Here is a 19457-nt window from a genome sequence, read left to right as displayed (position 1 = left end):
CGGCGCTCACAAAACACCTTCGGATACCATCGCGGGACTGGGGAAATGGAGGGACGTGGCGTATGGAGAAGTATCTAACGCCATACTTGATCGGTTGATACAAGCTTACGGATGCTCAGGAGTCAAGGAAGAAAGATGTCGCGAGCTGCGGAGATGGCCGCCAATATCCAATTCCAGAGCGACAAGAACCATCTCTCTCGCTGTATTCCTAAGGCTGGAGTCCGATTGCGTGCATACCAGTAGAATTTTGTCCAGGTAGGTAGATCTATCCAGGTAGGTCAAAGGGATTCTCAAGGCATGTGGATTTTGCTCTTCTTTCTTTCCTCTTTCTTTCCTCTCTCCATTCTTATCTCGAATTTGCAACCTCTTGTGGCGTGCCGTGCTCAAATCTCGGACCTTCCTTGGCAGCTTCTCATCACTGAACTGGAGTCTCTATTCAAGAGTCGTCGTTTTCGCATCTCCAGTATCGCATGTTTCAGCTCCCCATAATCTCCGCGCCTTCCATCTCTTCTCGGGTCCATCTCTGCTTAGTCCCGTTTCTCATCGGTACCATCTCTTCTCGACCCAGTTCCTTCCCTACGTCGTTTCTTGATACCACCTCTTTGCGGTGCCATCTTTGACGATTGCCTGTCCATGTCAATCATATTTTTTCTTGGGTCCCATCTCTTTTCAATCTTCATCTCGTCTCGACTCCATCCATTCTCAGCTTCATCTCTTTACAGCTCCATCTCTTTACAGCTCCATCTCTTCTGAGTTTCAACCTCCCCTCAACCTCATCCCTTCTCAACGCCATCCTTTCTCAACCTCATGATTCAACCCGACATAGTCACTTCATCGTCCCAGATCAACCTTTTCGGTTCGATCCCACCCATTCATTCATCTTCAATCAGCCTTCATCGGCCGGGTATTTTGCTTTCTAGTCCACGACGGCGACCTCCTGTCATTTTTGCTCGGGATCGAACCTCGCTTCCTGCAAACCATTCCGCTCAGAGCTTTCAGCATTTGCTCTTCGTCTTAGAAGTCTCCACGCTTTCATCTCTTTCTCAGTCGGCCTCTTCAACCAAGGTACATGGTTCCTAGTCACACTACGCAAGTCAACTTTTCAGAGTTCATCTTACCTCAATTTCCAAAGCCTCTCTCTCCCTTCAACGTCCATAGAGAACTCGAAGATCAGGTAGGTGTTTCGTGCCCGACGGTTGGGATGTATCGCCGAACAATGCGAGTGTCCGGTAGGCGGTTCCTTTCTCAATACAATTGTCGCATTCTTCAGCATCACGGGCTTGGGAACTCATCCAAAGTATCCCAGGACTCCGGTAGGTCGTTTCTGGTCTCTTGTAATAATGGTATCGCATGTCTTGCCACTCTTCATAGTCGTGGGCTTGGGACCCCGCTGAAAGCAACCCGTTCATCTCTCTTGTCAAATGTTTGCTTCACGCCCAGTCTTCTCATCCGGAAACCGCGGGCTTGGGAACCCGTCCAAAGACCCCCACTCATCTTTCAAGTCGGAAAATTCGCATCAAGCCGAGTCACCTCTAGCAGTTCTTTTCGTGCCATATTGCCATGTGTTGATTTCATTGCACGTATCCTTGGAAATCTTTCCTTCATCTCATCTTATCTCTTCGGGTCGGCATGTCGTTTTTCTTAGGCAGAGTCCCTTGACGTAGGTGTCTCTTGGTTCATTCTCTCAAATCCTCAAATCATTGCACGGTGCTCAGCCCTCTCAAGTAGGTCTCTCCTAGCCGAGTCTTCCAGGTCTTCTTCAAGTCGTTTTCCGGCAAAGCCCCACAAAGTAGGTGTTTCCTAGCTATCTGAGTCCACTCGATTCTCTCCAAGGGACTCATCCCACGATCTCTTATCTAGTGTGCCGCATTGACGCGCTCGTCAAATTTCCAAAGCCCTGAAGGTGGGTTCGATGTCTCAATTTGATCAAAGTCTTGGCCAATCCTTGCTCTTACACTCATTCTCAACTCTCAACAATGCTGCATGCTCTGGTATTACGAAGATACTCCACAGGTATGGAGATGTTACGGGCTTGGGAACCCATCCGAAAGTAGCCCACTTTTTTCTTTTGTCGAAGTCTTGCATCAAAGGGAGTCGTTCCATCGGATTCGTCAACACCTTTCCCAGTCGCGTTTCTGCGCCGAGTCTCAAAGATCGTTTCCCGAGTCCATCATTTCATTAGCGAGTCGTTGTTTCAGCGTGGGCCCATTCAGGTAGGTCTTTTTCTCAAAGTTGTTAGGCAAGCTTTCTTGGATATCGCTCGCATCGCATAATGGCCAAGCCATTCAAGGTGGGTCCGGTTTCTTCGACATATACTTGGGATCGATCCCCTTTTCTGGTTTCGTGTTAGAGTCAGCTGCGATTTGTCAATACCGTCGTCCGCTTTGAGCTCACAAGTATACTCACGGGCTCGGGAACCCAGTCAAAGTGACACATAATCTCCTTTGTCAGTAGGATGGTTGCCAATGGCTTCATCCAGAACGGGTTACGTTTCTTGTTCTAGTATTGTTCGGAGAACTCTTCCTCGGTTCTGTGTTCTTTTTCTCAGCTGAAAAGCCGCATTTGCGGGTACGATAGGCTTCTCGGGCTTGGGAACCTAGTCAAAGTTACCCCCAGTCTCTTTTTATGTGGCCGATGGTCCCATCCCAAGAACGTTGAATTTACGCATAGTCGTATTTTGTTGCGACCTTTCCTTACTCCGGACTTCTTTTCTTGGTTTGATGGCCGCAGTCGCGGACAAGGTAAGTTTCTCGGGCTTGGGAACCCTGTCAAAGTGACCCAAAGTCTCTGTTGATAAGAATGCGGTCGATGGTCCCATCCTAGGAACGTTGGGTTTGTGCATAGTTGTGTTGTCTTGCGATCTTTTCCTCGATCGAGCGTTTTTTTCTTGATTCAAAGGCCGCAGTTGCGTATGCTGTAGGGTTCTCGGGCTTGGGAACCTATTCAAAAGTGACCCCAGTTTCCTTTGTCTCCGGGGAATTGCCAATGACTTTCCCAAAGCAGGTTTGAAGCTCTCGTCGTTGTGTTGTCTCTGGCTTGGGAACCCAGCTCAAAGTAACCCCAAATTTCCATTGTCCGCGGGATGTTGTCAATGGCTCCCCTAACTTACGTTGCAAGCTCCTGTCGTTGTGTTGTCTCGGGCTTGGGACCCTAATCGAAGTAACCCCCAGTTTCCTTTTGTCATGGGGTATCGCCAATGGCTCCCCTTGAGTAGGTTGCATACTCTTGTATTTATGCTCTCTCGGGCTTGGGAACCCAGTCGAAGTAACCCACAGTCTCCTTTGTCATCAGGGTGGTTGCTGATGGCTCCATCCAAGCAGGCATGCCCGCTCGTATCGTTGTGCTGTCTCGGGCTTGGGAACCTACTCGAAGTAACCCACAGTCTCGTTTCCCAGTAACATGGTTGCCGTTAGCTCCATCAAAGCAGGTTTGTGTGCTCTTCTTGTTGTGTCGTCTTGAGATGTCGTCTTCCGCCCGGTTCGTTTTCCTTGCGTCGGAAAATCCTAGTCTTGGAGTATACGATTTGCCCCTTGGTATGCCTTCTCCGAGGGTGCCCCAACTAGGGGCTGGACTTTGAGCGGGCGTGCCTTGGGGCGAACACTGTTACCGGAGACCAAGGAGGGATAGAAGTATCTGATTTGCCCCTTGACATACCTTTCCAGAGGGTGTCCCATCCAGGGACTGGTCGATGAGAAGGCAGTCTTTGGGCGAGTCTTGTTCTCGGAGTTCATGGATTGTGTGATGTAGTGAGTTTACCTGTGGGCATACCTACTCAGAGTGTCCCAGCTGTGGGCACTGAAGTAAACGCGTGACGCGTTATGAGGGGCCTAGGGATATGGACTGGATTTGAGCGGGCGTTTCTTGGGGGAAATCTTGTTTGCCGGAGTCTGAGAAAAATTTCAATTGAGGTCCTGCCAAGTTAAGGCGGGACATCCTCGTGTCCAACGGAGTAGTATCCATCGCCAAGGTACTATGAAGGCTGAAGTGGATTGATCATTCGCTTCCCAGGTCATGGAGTGGACACGGTCGGGCGGCATTACATCCTGCCTGGCCAGCATGTCGAAGAACAATTGTGTGTTTCCAGGATCCTCGAGTGGAGGTGGTCGGGCGGGGTGATATCCTGAATCGTCGACGTATTGGAGGTAACTATTGTTCCCGAATGGACGCGGGCCGGACGGAATAGTATTCTGCCTGGTCTCGTACCGCAGTGTAGTCGTGGCCTTGGAATTGCCCGTGCCTCGTATACCAGTAGTATCCATCGTTATCATCAGCTGATCGTTTCAGCTTGGATTGAGGGGAAGTGGGTGGTTGGGAGGACAGTACCCTGGATCAATATTTTAAGAAGTTGCTTCGACGTAGCATTGTTCGACGTGGAGAGACGGAGGCCCTGGATTATCGAGTAGAAGTGATCGGGCGGGACATAATCCTGCCTGGCCGGCATATCGGTATGAAGTTGTGGCCAGGATATTTTGTTGTCTGTCAGAAACCAGGAGCTTCTGTCGTGGTTACTGCCGATTGTTTCGGTTTGGATCGAGGGGAAGCGGGTGGTTGGGTGGAAAGTACCCTCGATCAAAAGTTTGAAAAGTTTTCGCGGAGTTGTTCGTACCGGAGATGCGCATCAGGGCTTGAAGGCCACAACAAGTCAACCAAAGTTTTGGTAGAAGAGTGTGTTGTCATTCCATGGATTCCCGGGGAGTTCACTTACTGGATACTGGACGGGGTTCAATGTCCACCGGACTCATACTGTAGCAAGAAGGCCGCCGACTTTTGCTAGCTGGTGTGTTTCCCTTCACGAGGAGGTCTTGCTGAAGCTCCCTAACCGGAATGCGGCCAGCCGGTCTGTCTAGGAGAACGATATGATCTGTGGAGTATGCATCCGATTGCCTTGCCAGAAGAGACGATTTTTGTCTCGGGGGACGCGTTGTGGTCCGGGTCACGACAGCGTGCAAGATAGCGGGTGGTCGATGGCCCCTTGCGCCGTGATGCATCACCGTCGACGCCTCCGCTCTAGGGTGGTGAATAAGATGAGAGGGTCGACAGCTTGACGACTATTGCGAATCAGAGTTATTGGATGGGAAAAGGGTCGGATCGAAGACGTGAGACCTGGAGCTGTGTGTCGCCGAGGGAGCGTCTTGCGGCTGCAGGTGTCCGGCTTCGATAATATCGAAACTGCGGCAATTAAGTCCTATAGCAAGAGAAGCCCAAGGGCAGGGCGAGTTTGACTTGCCGAAAACACTAAGAGCTCCGTTTGTGTTTGTTCGACGAGGACGGGAGCGAGGTAGAGGCGGTTGTCGAGGAGCGTTGTGCGTCTGTGTGCTCTGCTGCAAACGTGGAAACGGTCCGTGCCGAAGTGGCAACAACTGCACGGCATGCCAATTCGAACTGCTATGGATCTTGATGGCTCCGTGTGAGCTGAATGCCACAAGAAGTGCCGATTGTGAGGTTTCGAGGACTGTCGGGGAAGGCCTAGAGCCAACAATCGATGGTGTTTGGGGAAGTCCGAGGTCGCTTGGCATCTAAAATCGCCCCCGGGGAATCGGATCTGGCTTTTCAAGACCAGAGATGATGCTACTTATACTGGAGGAGGCTCGGTGAGACGCGGTGTACAGGTGGAGGAGATGAGCAGTCGCGTCGAGTGTGTCGAGGCTGGCCCCCTTTGTGTTGACGCCACGTCCAGGCCTTGCAGCAACCAAACTGTCCGCTATATTTGGTGGAAAGTCTTCTAGAGGTCAAGATGTTCGGATCGAGATGGAATTCGATGATGGTGGAGGTGGAGGTGGAGAGGGGGAGAGGAGATGAGGGCATGGCGGAGGTGTCGACATCAGCCTCGAGCGGCAGCCGCGAGAAAGGGGCAACAGGGACCGGAACATCGTGAATCTTCTTCGGAATATCACGCGGAGGCCTTCTCAAGTCGAAGGGGCTGTAGAAGAAGCAATCCTAATGACGGCGTGATGGAGATGTTTGAGGGGAGGTGGACTTGGGGAGAGGCAGCGACGCAAAACCGCCCCTTCCACTCAACGGGCGGGCAAGCGAGACTGGGCAACTCATCTCAACTACGAAACCAGACAGAGGATTTGCTTGGGAAGCAATCTTTCAAGAATATTCACTCCTTTGTGGAGCTGAATTGTTTTTCTGGGTACCCTCGGCGTAACTCACCAACACCGCCAGGAAGCCCACCAGCCATACAGGGCGTGGGAATGGCAGTCTTCACAATACTCGCGGTGATGGCTTCACCCAACCTAACTGTGTAAGAAAATGGGGAACTGCTGAGGGGAGGAAATACGTTTTACGAAATCGGCGCAGAACATGGGTCTCAACAACGATTTCCACCCGAGCTTGAGAGTGGAGGCTCATAGAAACCTCATTATTCAATAGCTGACCTCCCACAAGGCGCCCAGGGGCTGAATACCTACAGTTCCTTGACTAGTATGATATACTAGAGGCCGAACCCAGGAAATGCTGTCGGGGAACAGTTTGGCATGTGAAGGGAAGGCTGTCTTGCCTTGCTGGCTAGAACGTCCCATATTCAGCAAAGGACTCGAGATGGCTTCGTGATTCATCACCCAGGACTTCGAGATGCAATATCAATGAAGTCAATGGAGAGGGAGGTCTGACGTTCGCGATACGGGGTACACAAGCATCGATCAGCTAGCGACCCATTTCCCCAGTCCCCCATGCACCAATTGCAACACCCGGAGAATTCCACGACAGCGGCGCGACATCTTCGTATTGGCATCAGAACCTCTGGGCTTCATTATCCGTAAAAATGCATCTATCAAAACGCTACACAGCACAACTCTATGCATCTAGCCCACCCACAAGCAGCAACGACGCTTGATCCTTTGAAAATGCCATCTAAGCCAGCCCCACCAACCCCCTCGTCCTCCTCCACAGCTCCTTCGCCATAGCCTTCCGCGTATCCACCGTCCGCGCCGCAGCGTCCTTATTCTCCGACGCCCGCCGGAGCAGGAAGTTTAGACACTCGGCGGTCGTGCCCCATGTCATACACTTGAACACCCGCGGCGCGTCGAGGGTCTTGTCCGCCGCCTGCTCGGCCACCTGCACCAGCTCGCAGCTGATCTCGTCCGCCATGCCCTGCAACTGCGCGTATGCCAGCTTCACGCGCTCCTCGCCTCGTGCAGCCTGCTCGTTGCGGATTGCTTGTGCTTTGCGGACCGAGTCGTGATTGTGGGTTGCGAGGACGAGGTCGATTGGCGGGAACTTGTCGCTGCTGGCGCCCTCGAGGGGCTGGAGTCCGGGACCATACTGGCGTTTGAGTAGACACGCGGCGAGGGCGTCGTAGTTCTTGTGCGTCTCCTCTACTGTGTCCCAGATGAGATGGCGGGGCTCTGAATTTAGATACGCGCCGCGGACGAGCTTCACGCCGAGGGTGTAGCCTCCTTCTTGTGCGGCAGCTAGGTCTTTCGCGAGTTTGGCTTGTGCAGACTTGAGATAGCACTGGTATGTGGTGTACATGATGGCGTTGCCGGGCCCATTACGGTTGTAGCGCTCCTGCATGCTTCGTGTCCATTTCTCGATCCCGGCGTTGGATACCTCCTCTTCGGCGCCTGGGAGCAGCAGGACTTTCTTTGCAGCCGCGGCATCACAGGCTTCGATTATGGCGCGTTCAATCAGGGGTGTGGGGTCTCGTTGTTCTTTGAGGAGCTGGAGGGCGTACTTTCCGAGGCCTGACCACCTGAAGCACGGATTAGCAGCTGCAAATAACGCGTTGTTGAAGGAAATCTTACTTTAAACCGATAAAGTCCCCTGGAGCCGCCATCCAGACCGACTCCAGCATTCCTGTCCGCCACGTCTCGATCTCCTTCGCCGTCGTCGCGCTGTCTGCGGTCTCGGGCCCTCCTTCGCCATCAAGCACCTCCAACGCAAATTCCAGTATTATACCATCATACCCCATATCCGTCTTTGCTGCCGCTGTGCTTGCCTGCACCTCTTTTCTAGTCGACCCAGCGCAGAATTGGGCGTAGAAAGTGGTCTTCAACAGCCAGTTCAGCACTGGGTTCCGCTCCACGTTCATCAGCGCAGACTTGGAGTCTAGCATGCGCCGTAGGACTGCAAAACACGCTGCTAACAGCGGTGGCGACGAGGACATGGATGTGATGAGATAGGACCTGAGGACGCTGGAGGTGGGCATGCGAGCCAGCCCGGACTTCTTGGAGGCTGCTCGTGCTGGTGGGAATGAAGCTTGAGGGGCCATGGAGGCATGCTTTTTTGTGCTCTGATGCACATGGCGTGCAAACTGGAAGGCTCCAGGACGCCCTGCAAGGCGTTCAAGCTGCCGCAGCTGCTGCAACCGTGGTGGCATTGTGATATGGACGCTGTGGCGGTGGTGGTGACGCGGGGTCTGAATGCAGAGAGGATGCTGTCTGCGGGTTTGTAGCACAAGAAGCAGCGGAAGCAGGATGTATGACTGTGATTACCAGCAGAGCAGGCCCAGCGGTGGCCTTATAACGGCCCTCAGGTCAACCACGGTTCCGATGGTCGCTGCTGTCGCCCTCGTGGTCTGCTGAGGGAGCACGGCCACATGCGGCAAACCATCTCGTCATGCTTATCTCGGGGCAGACGATAGCGAAGGCGACGCGGGCGTGCATTGGCGAATCAGGCGGTGCAGCTCGTTCGCTGTGCTTTGTGGAGTGCATTTCCGGGAGCAGTAGAGGACGGCTATCCTCGGGGTGGGGAAGTTGCTGGCGTTCCGCGCATGGCGTTTGCTGCTTTTAGTGCTTGGCTGGACCCAACGACGTGCCTCCGCTCCGTGGTGGAAAAAACAACATTAGCAACGCCTACCACCTCTTGTGCGTCTGAAGTCGCCGAAATCGGTCTCGAAGGGGTCCAGAAGACAACCGAAGATTTCGTCGCCCCATTTTGTGTTTTTTAACGGCCCTTTTTGTCCATATTTGACCCCATTTCCTGCCTCCAACAGTGGACTTCCTCCTCCTCTTGCACCGGACGAAAGGACAGCAAGGAGCCAGACGAAGCAACCCATTGCGTGACCGCCCATACGAAGGCCTAGCTGCTGTCTCTCCCAGCGTCGCAAACGTGCTTTAGGACGAGGATGAAACCACCTGCGCACGTCGTAAAGTAGAGGTTTGAATGCTGCCCTCGTCGTGTCCGGCCGCCTACGCAGCTGTCATACTAGACGGCGCAATGACGACCTCATCGCTGGAGTTCTGATGACCGCAGACGTCTTGCTAGGATTGGTATTGAGTAGCCTGCTTGTGCCGTTTAGTAGAGACGTGAATATCGCCCGTCCCATCTCGCCGTCGTGGCTCACGCCGCCCTCAGCATGGAGTTATAGTGGACGGCTACGGCCCCATTGCGTTCCTCTGATCAGCGCAGACGTACTCTCCAGGTCCAAGAATGGTCAGGCTACGAGAGTCACTCAGCAGAGGCGTGGGCGCAACCCATCCTGCTGCCGTCGTCGTAGACTTCCGAAAGCATGTCGACATCGACGCGAGCTCACGATGCGACGACACAAACACGAAGGACTAATCCAAATATGATATGTAACGCGGCACGTATACATACAACAGCAGCATGAGTGCTCTACTGTACGCCTAAACACCACGCCGCCTCCCACCACTCCATCACAAACACGAACCTCCCTAGCTCGAACAGCCCTTGCACCAAAAGCTGCTGCTCAACTTCTTCCTCGAAATCCCGCAACCAGGCGAGAACATCAATGAAAAAGGTTTTCTCAGATCCTGTTCCTCCCGAAGAAGAGAACCCCATCCGAGTTGTGTGTGTGTGTGTGTGTGATCCAAAGATTGCCCCGGCGGTGGCAGCCGGCCACCAGTACCCTCCGCAATGGGCAGGTCGAAAAGGAATTCATGAGCTCCCAGACCCCGAGTGAAGCCAACTCTCGCCAGCCATTGCCATGCCATTGTCGATGTCGATCCGGACGAGGTCACAGAAAGTCACGCAAGTGCACTGCATGGAGGAGGGCGAGGGGCGGGGGGTGCGCGGGTTTTTGTAGATTGAGGCTGCCAAGGCGCTAGGGGTTAGTAAGCGGGTTTGGGGCGAGTGATTGGTTGGGTGGTGAGAGGAGGGGCGTGGGAGGAGTGGAAGGGGTGGAAGGGATGCTTGCACGTCAGGAGTTCTATTTTCTGGTTGCTGGTGCCTCTTGAGCTGCGGAGACGGCTAGCTGGAGGTGAGGGAGGACTGGGAGGGGCGGTTTGTGTCTGCCAGTTCAATATTGCTTCTCTCAGGAGCGCCTGAGATGCATTCACAGTCTAAATTCTATGGCCTCTAGTATGCTCCATCAGGCAGTCGTCAGCTCTCTGCGGCACATGCTATGGTGCGTGTCGTGATAGAGGGCGCGGATGCAGTTGGCGTCCGCATCCTCTAGTTCGAGAGAGCAGATCAATCAGGCATGCAGAGAGCATTGACCAGATTCCATATGCTCGTTGTAGTCCCTGGCATCCTCCCCCACGATTTTGGAGACTACCTGTGCCTCCAGATACTTGCTCCATAACCGGCGCATGTGGCCTGCGATGACCGTCCGCAGTTCACAACGGAACATCAACACCTGATGCTCGGCGCATTCATCATCCCTCTTTCGCTTTTAGAGGTACCTAGCATTCTCCACGGCGCAATTGTAGGCGTGCCACGCTTCAGCCGTGTGCCTGCGCCTTGCGCGCAATGGCAGTTCCCTAACGGTGATACCGGACCGTGCTTTACGGTGAAGTGTCATGACGCAGTTCTATTAGCATTCACTCCACGTTCAATTAGCATCCACTCCACGTTCAATTAACATTCACCCCATGTTCAATTAGCACTCACCCACCGCTTAGGCCTATCGCGTCATTCGCCTCATAATTGTAGGCATCATGCGATCGAATATAAATGTTTGCACGCCGCGAGGATGCTTCGTACCCTAGGCGGCAGTTCGCCGTGGAAAAGCCTCAATATGTGCCGAGGCTATTCACAATGCCTGGCCGGCTGTTTAGGATCATTCACGTCCGCCGCGAAACAACTGTGAATGCTTTACGGGGAGAACCCCTTCCCCGGCTTGTGGAAAGGGGATTCTTCCTCATTTAGGTAGGAGAGCATCGACGTCAATCTCAGAGGATGTGGCTTTGGCTCCATCTATTCGGGTAAACTATTCGGAACTTCTTTGCTTTGGATAGTCGATACTTGTCTACGGAAAGACTAAAACAAGCCGTGCCAAACATCACATCACTACCGAACGCTAAGGGCGTGTGAATTTCCATAGCAAAGAAAAGGCATCTATTTACTTGTTTTTGAGATTGTAGTCAAACACAGACCGCGAACTTGAAACCTACCTCCTAAGGAAACTCCAAAATCGCTCAGATCCACGCTCCAACGTCATAGCCACACCATTACGCAATTGGAGATCACTGTCGTGCCTTCATGTATGGACCCGACTGCTTCGCTCCCTCATTATTTCAAGAGATTTCCGGGTGACGAGAACGCCAACCTCAATTTCTTTACGTGATCTACCGTTTTCGTAAGGCTTGCTGATAACGCCTCCCAAAGTATCCCGGATAAGACTGGTGGGCATCGTCTGGGACTCAGCTGGAAGTTCATGCGCCAACTTGAAGAACTTCGAGACCGCCTCGCGAACGTTCCGCCCAGACGGTATGCAGCACGCTGTATATTTTCCTGGCACTTTTTCGTTCTCGAGGGTAGCCTGACTATGACGACACATATCCGCGTATCCTCAGCCTGCTCTCCATCCTGCACCCCGAAATTACACTGGCTCTTTCTTCTCGTAGGCAATCCAACCATGACAACGCGAATCCGCGTGCCCTCAGAGTATACTCTAGCACTAGGCTTCTCTCTCAGCTCTAGCCTTCTACTGCATCTTTCCTCTAGCGGGCATCCCATCCATGACGACGCATATCCGCGTGTTAGCTATGGGGCCTGAAGTAATTGGAGAAAGCAGGATATGAGGAAGCAAGGGCTGAGCCCACACCACGGCGAGAATCCTGGCCCCGAGACAAGACTGAAGTAGATAGAGCTGCAACGGTGGGGACACCCAAGTCATGAAAGCGGATGTCTTGCCGTCACAAAGCAGGCCACAAAAGGGCCAGTTAAGACCCGAAACTAAGTCCAAAAGGATACTTGGGCGCTGACAAGCACCGTACGACCTTCCGAGAAGACGACGGAGAGCTTACGTCCGGCGTTCTCGAAGAGATTGAAGACTTCTAATCGTGAGCGATTGAGAGCGACTATATAAGAGCAGTGCGTAGATCGGTCGATGGCTCCAGTAATGTCATGCTGTATGGTGATCTTGCTTGATTGGCCGGCCACATCGAATTTGAGGGTCGTCATCGGAAGATTGCTGCCCGAAAGAATGCTGCCGTAAGCTAGCGTCATTGCACTCGTCACAGAAAACACGGTGCGAACCGGTGCCAGATTTATAGGATACCCTGGCCTCACCCTCAACCTTAAGCACCGTGTTGTGTCGATCTGGCCCGTGGATCCTGAGATCACGCATCGTAGAGATTGGAGACGTAGTCTATGTACTATTTGCAAAACTCTGTCGTAATCAACAACCTGCACCATTAGAAGGTTCAAAAGCGCGATATTGTGGAAAAAGGTGTATGAGCCTGGGCGTCCAGGGTTTTTTTCCAAGTGCTTTCCCGATTCTCCACGGAAGCTACCAGGAGTCGGGTGTATTGCCCAAGCGTCACGTACTCTGTGCGGATTAAGAGAGTTCCTGCACGCTGAACGCGGCGACCTCCACCACAACACAGGACGGAGCTTTGCTTTGGCACCGTCGTTGAGAACTCGACTATGAGGAAGTCTGCTCTAGTAGACGAGAGTCGGTGCCCAAGACTGAGGTTCAGAAAGGCGAAAGTGTAGCAAAACATGTGTGAGCCTGGGCGTCCAATTCTACTTTCAAGTGCTTTATTTCCCGATTCTCCACGGAAGCTACCAGGAGTCGGGGTAGTGCCCAAGCGTCACGTACTCTGCACGGGTTAAGAGAGTTCCTGCACGCTGAACGCGGCGACCTCCACCCCAACGCAGGACGGAGCTTTGTTTTTGGCACCGTCGTTGAGAACTCGGCTATGAGGAAGTTGACTCTTGAAACGAGTCGGTGCCCAGGACTGACTACTCGAACATACTGAAGAGACATTCAAAAAAGGAACAGAATTAGAGACTTACATTTTCACCCGCCACCGGCTCATTCATTTCAGCATCTCTCCGCGATAATGGTGAAACGGAAGGCACGACAATGAGAATCTGCGGATTCAGCGATATGATAACGCAAAAGTAACCTGTATCCTATCGCCGACGGAAACAAGATCAGCACTTCCTTCACCTTCAACGTGCCATGCCTGCCGGATGAAGTCTTGACCTTCGGCCTCGAGACCTAGTACCGGTCATAAACATCTCTCATGCTCTCAGGTCTTCTTTACTTGTGAATATTCTCTGTTTCGCCTCGAATCGGCATCGTTTTGCACCCACTTGCGCCCCTTTGGACGGCACTAAACTTGATTGAAAAGATTAACTCTGGTGTCTGAAGCAAGAACCAGGAGACATCAAGCCCGCCTCTTCTTTGTCAGCGTTCCAAGGTTGTTGACGGTCTTTGAGCCCCGGTGGCTCATTATATTGGCGAAAGAATGGCGCCTAGAATGTGAGTCAAAGGGATTGCCAAAACTCAGCGAGGTGGCCTAGCGGGGCTTCCTCGGGCTGGCCATTGTTCCAAACAGTCTTCATAGAGATGCGGTCAAGACCGGCGCTGAGACCAACGATATTCTTGCCGTACCGTCGACCATAACTAGACAGCCCTAGCAGTGGGGCAGTCCGCAGTAATCGGAGCTGGCCTTCTTGAACATGTGGAAATGAACGATTTCCAGGATTGCTGAAACCACATCCTTGAGGTCTAAGATAGTTGTTTCCCCTCAAGCTTCGTCCTTGTTGTCAACATCACGCCGGGAGATTCCGTCTGACCTTCCATTTTCTCGATTACCGACTCGGATCCTCTCGACGAAAGGCCTCGGGTGGGACCCGTAGTCTTGCGACGGTTGTACGGAGGCGAAGAACCTGTCACTCAGACGCGGTGGTGAGAGCGAGCGTACGCATAGGCTAGGCCGAAGTTCGCCAGCTCGAGCTGGCCCTTGATGTTGATGATCAGGTTCTGGGCTTGAGATCGCGGTGAAAGACACGGTGCTCGTGGCAGAAGGCGATGCGCTGCAGCAGCTGGAACATGAAGGACTAGATGGTGGGTGAATCGACTTGGCCACGATCACCTCTGGAGTCCATGTACTTCTTCAGATCCTTGTCCATGTACTCAAAGACGAGCATCAGCTTGTTCTCGGTGTCGATGAAATCGTAAAGGTAGACGATGTTGACGTGCTTAGAATCCTTCATCTGCGAGATCTCGCGGATAGCCGTGGGCGGGGTGCCCTCTTTGGAATCCAAACGAATCTCCTCTGCTCAGCAGCTTGTCCATGTCGCCCGACCGAAGCAAAACATTATCCCTGACTGGCAGTGCGTATCTCTTCTCCGGACTCCAATGATTGGTCTCGCCACTCGTATCTCGAGTATCGCAAGAATTTTCCCATCTTTCGCTGGCCAGTCTATCGCGTCAAGTGCCGCATGCGGTAGCCCTGACTGCCGCTCATACCAATTCTCCGGGCGTTCGAGGTCTATCGTTGCCTTTGGCCAAACGTCATTAGGGCTTACATCTAGCGGAGGGATGTGGATCGGGGGGTCCTCTGGCCTGTTTTGCATAGCGACATTTACTACCCCATCTTAGCTACTCCACTTCAAGCTACCACATAGCGTGACGCGCTTGCTGGTGCTTGATCACGTCAATACGGCGCGGTGGGCGTGAGGTCCAGACGCTGGCGAGCGGTTGTAGCTGTGGTTTCGTGGTGTTCTACGCGTCTTGTCGTGACAAGATCCACCTTGGAGGTATCCAGAAGGAAGAGCTGCTCCATCACGCACTTGGTCTCACCCTTTGCAATGCCTACCGGCTGCTCGACGGAATGCACGAGCTCTTGGCTCCCATGGCCGAAGAGTTCCAGTCCATCACGGTGTTGTCGCCTGCTTCCTTACGAGCACTTATGTTATTGACCTCAACCTCGCACTTATCACCGTTGCAGTGGGTGTCTAGCACAGAGATCTTGATGGTTTCTGTCGCGGTAGCGTCGGGAGCAAAAGGTGCAGCGGAAGACGATGGGCATATGTCGTTGTTATCTCGGGGAGGATGCCTGGAGTCGCGCTTGGACGAATGCTACCCCTGTACCATGGTTAGCAGAAAGCTTCTTTTAACGTTGAAGAAGGGGCATACCTCACACAGACAGCGAAGGCTAGTAGGCGGGCAGATCCTATCCCGATGCATGGCAAAATAAGCTATTCGAAATAGCAACTGATTCGATCCATGTTGAGAACTTTTGTGCAGGCTGCTGAGCGAGGAAAGATTCAGAGTTGTCCTTGATCTTGTGGACTGTTCGCACGAACGGCTAACGCGAGGTGTGCCTTAGCTGCGGCTCTAGCGTTGTCTTGAGAGGTGGCCCAGGCTTGAGCGTACGGGTCAAGGTCGAACGACTTCGAGGTCCGGGTTTGGCAGTAGGGATAGAGAAAGTCTTGACGTCGACGTGACCTCAACGAACCTCCTCACAGCTCTTCGCGTCGAGAAGGATCCCTCCAAGATCAATTACCTCAGCGGAGTCTTTTGTGAAACATGCCCCGTGGTCATCGCACGTTGTAGTAATTTAGATGGCAACGTATCAATCTAGGTCCGGCTTGTGAGGATGAGGTTGACATTTCTGAAGACGTAGGGCAAGCAAGATACAAAGCTTGCTAGGACGAAAGCTTGTGAGAAAAGATGCAATTTTAATCGATGTCGCGGTGTCGTTAGTCACCTGTGGCGAAAGGATGAGGGAAAGTACATTCGGCTCGCTGGCTAGCTAAAGAGGCGGGCGTTGGCGGTGTGGTTGTCCACAGATAGACGATGGGTATTGTTGGGAGATTGCGGACTGTTGCGTTGCAGAATCCGCAAGGCAGGCTGAAAAGCTTGAGATAAAGTGAAGCCACGTGACATTCTCACCAGCGTCTATGGAGCGACGCGACATTCTCCACGGGTCGCTTCAAATGCGCTAGCTCTAGGGCTCAGAGTGTTTGTCTGCCTAGTGATAGACCCTTATGGTTATATACTAAATATTTCTGGTGATATACGTAGTTCGTGCCAATGTCACATTGCGCCGATGACACGAACTACCCATAAGGTACGTCCCATTTCATAGTCTTAAGTTCGTACCGCCAGTGTGACAACAGTATGGCGACGGCGAAAGCCGGCAGATTAGCGCCCCGGATTGACTTCCTCATAGTCTTTCTAGGGGTGAACTTTTGCAAATTTTTTGGAACTTTAGGCCTACTTGTCTTTACCCTATATCATTATTATTGGTGGTGTTGTTGGCGTTTGAAGGTGTCGAATGGTGCATAAACGGTAAATCATTTTGCTTTTTCCACAACCGTCCAGTAAACCCCTTTCTTTAGGCCCAACGGCCTGAGCGTCTTGCTACAGGCTGAGATTGCAACTTTCAAAGTTGTATACTTCATCCTAGAGATTCAAGAATTCTCTTCCCCCTGCGGGCGTATCCATGTAGATGTTGGCCTAAGCTCCGAGGTAGCCTTGAGTACAAGATGCTTGTGTAGCTAGAGGAACCTTGTTATCCCACCCTAAGAGAGGTATGTTAACGTTGAGTTCGCTGGGAAATGATTGTCAATATAGCCGGTCACTGTGGTGTCGCGAAGTACACCATAAGCTCCCGCGCGGTCATGAGAATTCCCACAAATCTTGGAATTTTCGAAACATGAGGGGTGGCGATAAACATTCTTTTGGTTGGACGTGGCCGCGGGGTTTTCCTGAAAGCAAGTTCTGTGCTCTTGTCTTCAATCGCAGTTAATCGTAGTGACTTTTCAGAGACTCATGTAGATCATGCGTCTATAAACTTGGTCCCGAAACGTAGGACGCAAATACTCCAGCTAAAGGTCTTGCCTGACTTATGTTACTTTCCTCTGTCAAAGCTCGTCGAGAGGTCGCGTGTTGCATATCCTTATCGATCCATTCCATTCACCCAACAGCTGCCAGACCACGCAACCGAGCGGCCACAACCGATTGCCGCGGCTGCAACATCTGTTCTCTTCAACTCCAACACCTGCAAATCAGGGTCCGCCGAGCGCCTCTCCCCCGATCAAGGACGACGCTGGCACACAAGTCACCAAGCAGCCCTCGCCAGGGTGCGTCCTTCCTCCCCGTTAAAAGGCCACAACCTGTCTCTCGGAGACTGCAAGCCCTGCACCTACGGCACCCTCTCAACCTCCTATAAATCTTTCCGAAGTCGGGCACAAAACGCACTCCAATTCGACCTTCAAAATCTGCAAACATGAACACCTATCAAGACTATCCCACGATGCTCCATATGCCACTGAGACCGCACGCTTATGCACCACCTCCGCCTGCACCACTCTCCATTCCCGGCTCTTCAAAGATTCACTATGAGGGCAATACTCTCCGCTCAGTCAAGGAACGCGTAGAGGACCTTCAGAACGCCAACGTGGACAACACGCCAGATGGAATCATCCGACGAGAGACAGAAGCACTCGACGCACAGGATCGGGAGATGGGCTCAGGACCAGAGGAAGGAAGCGGTGCTGGCTCAAATGATGGGGACGAAGGCGGAGAAAACGACGATGATGGAGAAGACAGCGATGGGGAGGAGGACGACGAGGGAGAGAGAGAGGGGGACAACGAGTCTGATGAAGAAATGGATAGCTACTCCGAGTCTAAAGAAGAGGACGACTGCTCTCACAAGGTCAACAGATATACCCTCGGCGAACTTCTCGACGATCACAACCTCTGCGGCTGCAATGTCGGACACGGTGGCAAGAGCTACAAGTGCCCTTGCTGCGGAGAGTACCTCGAGCTCATCTACGAATACACGAAGGCCAAGGAAACCGGGGAATGGCACGACACGCAGGCTTCCATAGACCCTGGAGACGACGCTACGCTCTATTATCACTGTCACGGCTGGCGGATCTGTGAGTGTCGACTCCCGAACGGCGAGATACCGCGCGTGGAGTAGCAGCTCTTTTTGGAGAGCGAGAACTATTGGCAAGGGCTGCTTGACGCCGTTGAAGGAGAAGAGTTCCTGGAATAATACGAAGATCAATTTGACTACGTCCTGGAGCAATTGGTGGACACTCAAGTGGGCAGCTCTTACACCATCGCCGACCTCAATGGCCCGGGCTATGACAGGTCAGATGAGAATGAAGAAGAATGAACGGACAAGGTGGGATTCTTCTCCTTAGATACACTATGAAATAGCACCATGTATCAAGGCCTTTGGTGGTTCTTCACTCCTTTCCCTCCCTAGACGTCTGCTCTTTCCTTGCCTCTGAGTGATTCCAAGACTTACGCGATTGCCTACTGTACTTCATAAAATCCCGAAAGCGCCCGCTCGGTGCTGCCGACTTTCGTCCATTGTTCTCCTTGACCATCCCAGCATGTCCCTCTTTCCTATTGCGAATGAAAGTCAGGTCACGTTTTGACTGACCGGCTACCTGATAGCTGAACCACTCCCCACAGCGGTATTCAAAGAGCAGAACACGTCTCGGAGTTTTGAGATGCCCGACTTCTAATACAAAGGTTTACGTGCTGCAGGTCTGGATACCTTTTGACCGGTCAACTGCCTGCTAGCTAAGCTACTTCTCACAGCGTTATCGAGCGATCAAGAGCAAAGCCCGAGCAGTAGGATTCGTATACCCCTAATTCTAGGACCTAGCACTTACCATGTAAAGATTGACGCAATGGGAATCAAACTGCTTCTTGGCTGGCCAGCTAACCACCAGCTGGGCCACTCCTTACGGTGCTACCGAGGGAGCAAGACCTCCGAATACGATTTTAAGGTTCACACAGCGGATATCAGACTACCTTATGGCTGGTCACTTACCTGTTCGTTGGGCTGCTCCTTCCAGTGTTATCTACCAATCAAGATCTACAAACGCGATGTCAAAGTTGATACAGCGGGAATCGAACTTCCTGTTTCCGGGCCGCTTACTTGTTAGCTAGGGTACTACTTACGATGCCATCGACCTAGCAAGACCTCGAACTCCAATGTCACTGTTGATACAGCGGAAAGTGAACTACCTTTCGATAGGCCGCTTACTCACTAGCTGGGCTCCCCCTCACAGCGGCATCAATAAGCAAGACCTCCGAACACGACGTTATTGGCCATACAACGAGAATCAGACTACTTTTTGACGAGTAACTTGACTATTGACCGGACTCCTCCTTACGGTGCTATCGAGCGAGAAAAGTCGCCGAACACGATGTCAGGGCTGATATCGCGGAAATAAAACTATCATTTGACGGATTGCCTACCTATTAGCTGAGCTACTCCCTACAGTAGCCTCCAGTAAGCAAATGCTTCAAGCAAGATGCCAAGGTACATACAGCGGGA

At 52.4% G+C, this 19457-nt stretch overlaps 7 protein-coding genes across 7 annotated transcripts; 2 read left to right on the top strand and 5 right to left on the bottom strand.

The window, feature by feature from the left end:
* Positions 1-2939: 2939 nt before the first annotated feature.
* On the bottom strand, positions 2940-4988 carry BDZ99DRAFT_483476 (uncharacterized protein; the record flags this gene model as incomplete). The annotated part of the gene is made up of 6 exons (XM_033722578.1): positions 2940-3205; positions 3381-3600; positions 3655-3768; positions 4204-4324; positions 4564-4624; positions 4706-4988. The coding sequence occupies 6 exons, from the start codon at positions 4986-4988 to the stop codon at positions 2940-2942; spliced, it is 1065 nt and encodes a 354-aa protein (XP_033568651.1).
* A 1682-nt stretch (positions 4989-6670) lies between these two features.
* Positions 6671-8545, bottom strand: BDZ99DRAFT_469422 (FAD-linked oxidoreductase). The gene is made up of 2 exons (XM_033721493.1): positions 7749-8545; positions 6671-7696 (listed from the first exon to the last, which is right to left on the bottom strand). The coding sequence occupies exons 1-2, from the start codon at positions 8321-8323 to the stop codon at positions 6856-6858; spliced, it is 1416 nt and encodes a 471-aa protein (XP_033568650.1). The 5' UTR covers positions 8324-8545; the 3' UTR covers positions 6671-6855.
* Positions 8546-8962: 417 nt separating this feature from the next.
* BDZ99DRAFT_215519 (uncharacterized protein) lies at positions 8963-9569 on the top strand. Its single transcript, XM_033713392.1, has one exon. The coding sequence runs from the start codon at positions 9189-9191 to the stop codon at positions 9516-9518; it is 330 nt and encodes a 109-aa protein (XP_033568649.1). The 5' UTR covers positions 8963-9188; the 3' UTR covers positions 9519-9569.
* A 2915-nt stretch (positions 9570-12484) lies between these two features.
* Positions 12485-12916, bottom strand: BDZ99DRAFT_215512 (uncharacterized protein). Its single transcript, XM_033713391.1, has one exon. It carries the CDS (start codon positions 12852-12854, stop codon positions 12555-12557), a length of 300 nt encoding a protein of 99 aa, XP_033568648.1. The 5' UTR covers positions 12855-12916; the 3' UTR covers positions 12485-12554.
* A 1325-nt stretch (positions 12917-14241) lies between these two features.
* Positions 14242-14421, bottom strand: BDZ99DRAFT_339113 (uncharacterized protein; the record flags this gene model as incomplete). The annotated part of the gene is made up of 1 exon (XM_033714340.1): positions 14242-14421. A coding segment is annotated over one exon (180 nt), but the record flags the coding sequence as incomplete, so codon positions are not given.
* A 538-nt stretch (positions 14422-14959) lies between these two features.
* BDZ99DRAFT_528153 (uncharacterized protein) lies at positions 14960-15334 on the bottom strand (the record flags this gene model as incomplete). The annotated part of the gene is made up of 2 exons (XM_033726349.1): positions 14960-15226; positions 15284-15334. 2 exons carry the CDS (start codon positions 15332-15334, stop codon positions 14960-14962), a joined length of 318 nt encoding a protein of 105 aa, XP_033568646.1.
* Positions 15335-17381: 2047 nt separating this feature from the next.
* On the top strand, positions 17382-18080 carry BDZ99DRAFT_483474 (uncharacterized protein; the record flags this gene model as incomplete). Its single annotated transcript, XM_033722577.1, has 1 exon — positions 17382-18080. One exon carries the CDS (start codon positions 17382-17384, stop codon positions 18078-18080), a length of 699 nt encoding a protein of 232 aa, XP_033568645.1.
* Positions 18081-19457: the final 1377 nt, after the last annotated feature.

Source organism: Mytilinidion resinicola (assembly GCF_010093595.1).
Source record: "Mytilinidion resinicola strain CBS 304.34 unplaced genomic scaffold BDZ99scaffold_37, whole genome shotgun sequence".
Taxonomy (NCBI): domain Eukaryota; kingdom Fungi; phylum Ascomycota; class Dothideomycetes; order Mytilinidiales; family Mytilinidiaceae; genus Mytilinidion; species Mytilinidion resinicola.
This window is presented reverse-complemented; position numbering and strand designations above follow the sequence as displayed.

Coding starts and splice junctions, on each gene's coding strand:
- BDZ99DRAFT_469422 (XM_033721493.1), bottom strand. CDS start 8,323: ATGCCACCACGGTTGCAGCAGCTGCGGCAGCTTGAACGCCTTGCAGGG. Junction 7,697..7,748: donor GGGGACTTTATCGGTTTAAA/GTAAGATTTCCT, acceptor TCCGTGCTTCAG/GTGGTCAGGCCTCGGAAAGT.
- BDZ99DRAFT_215519 (XM_033713392.1), top strand. CDS start 9,189: ATGACCGCAGACGTCTTGCTAGGATTGGTATTGAGTAGCCTGCTTGTG.
- BDZ99DRAFT_215512 (XM_033713391.1), bottom strand. CDS start 12,854: ATGTTTTGCTACACTTTCGCCTTTCTGAACCTCAGTCTTGGGCACCGA.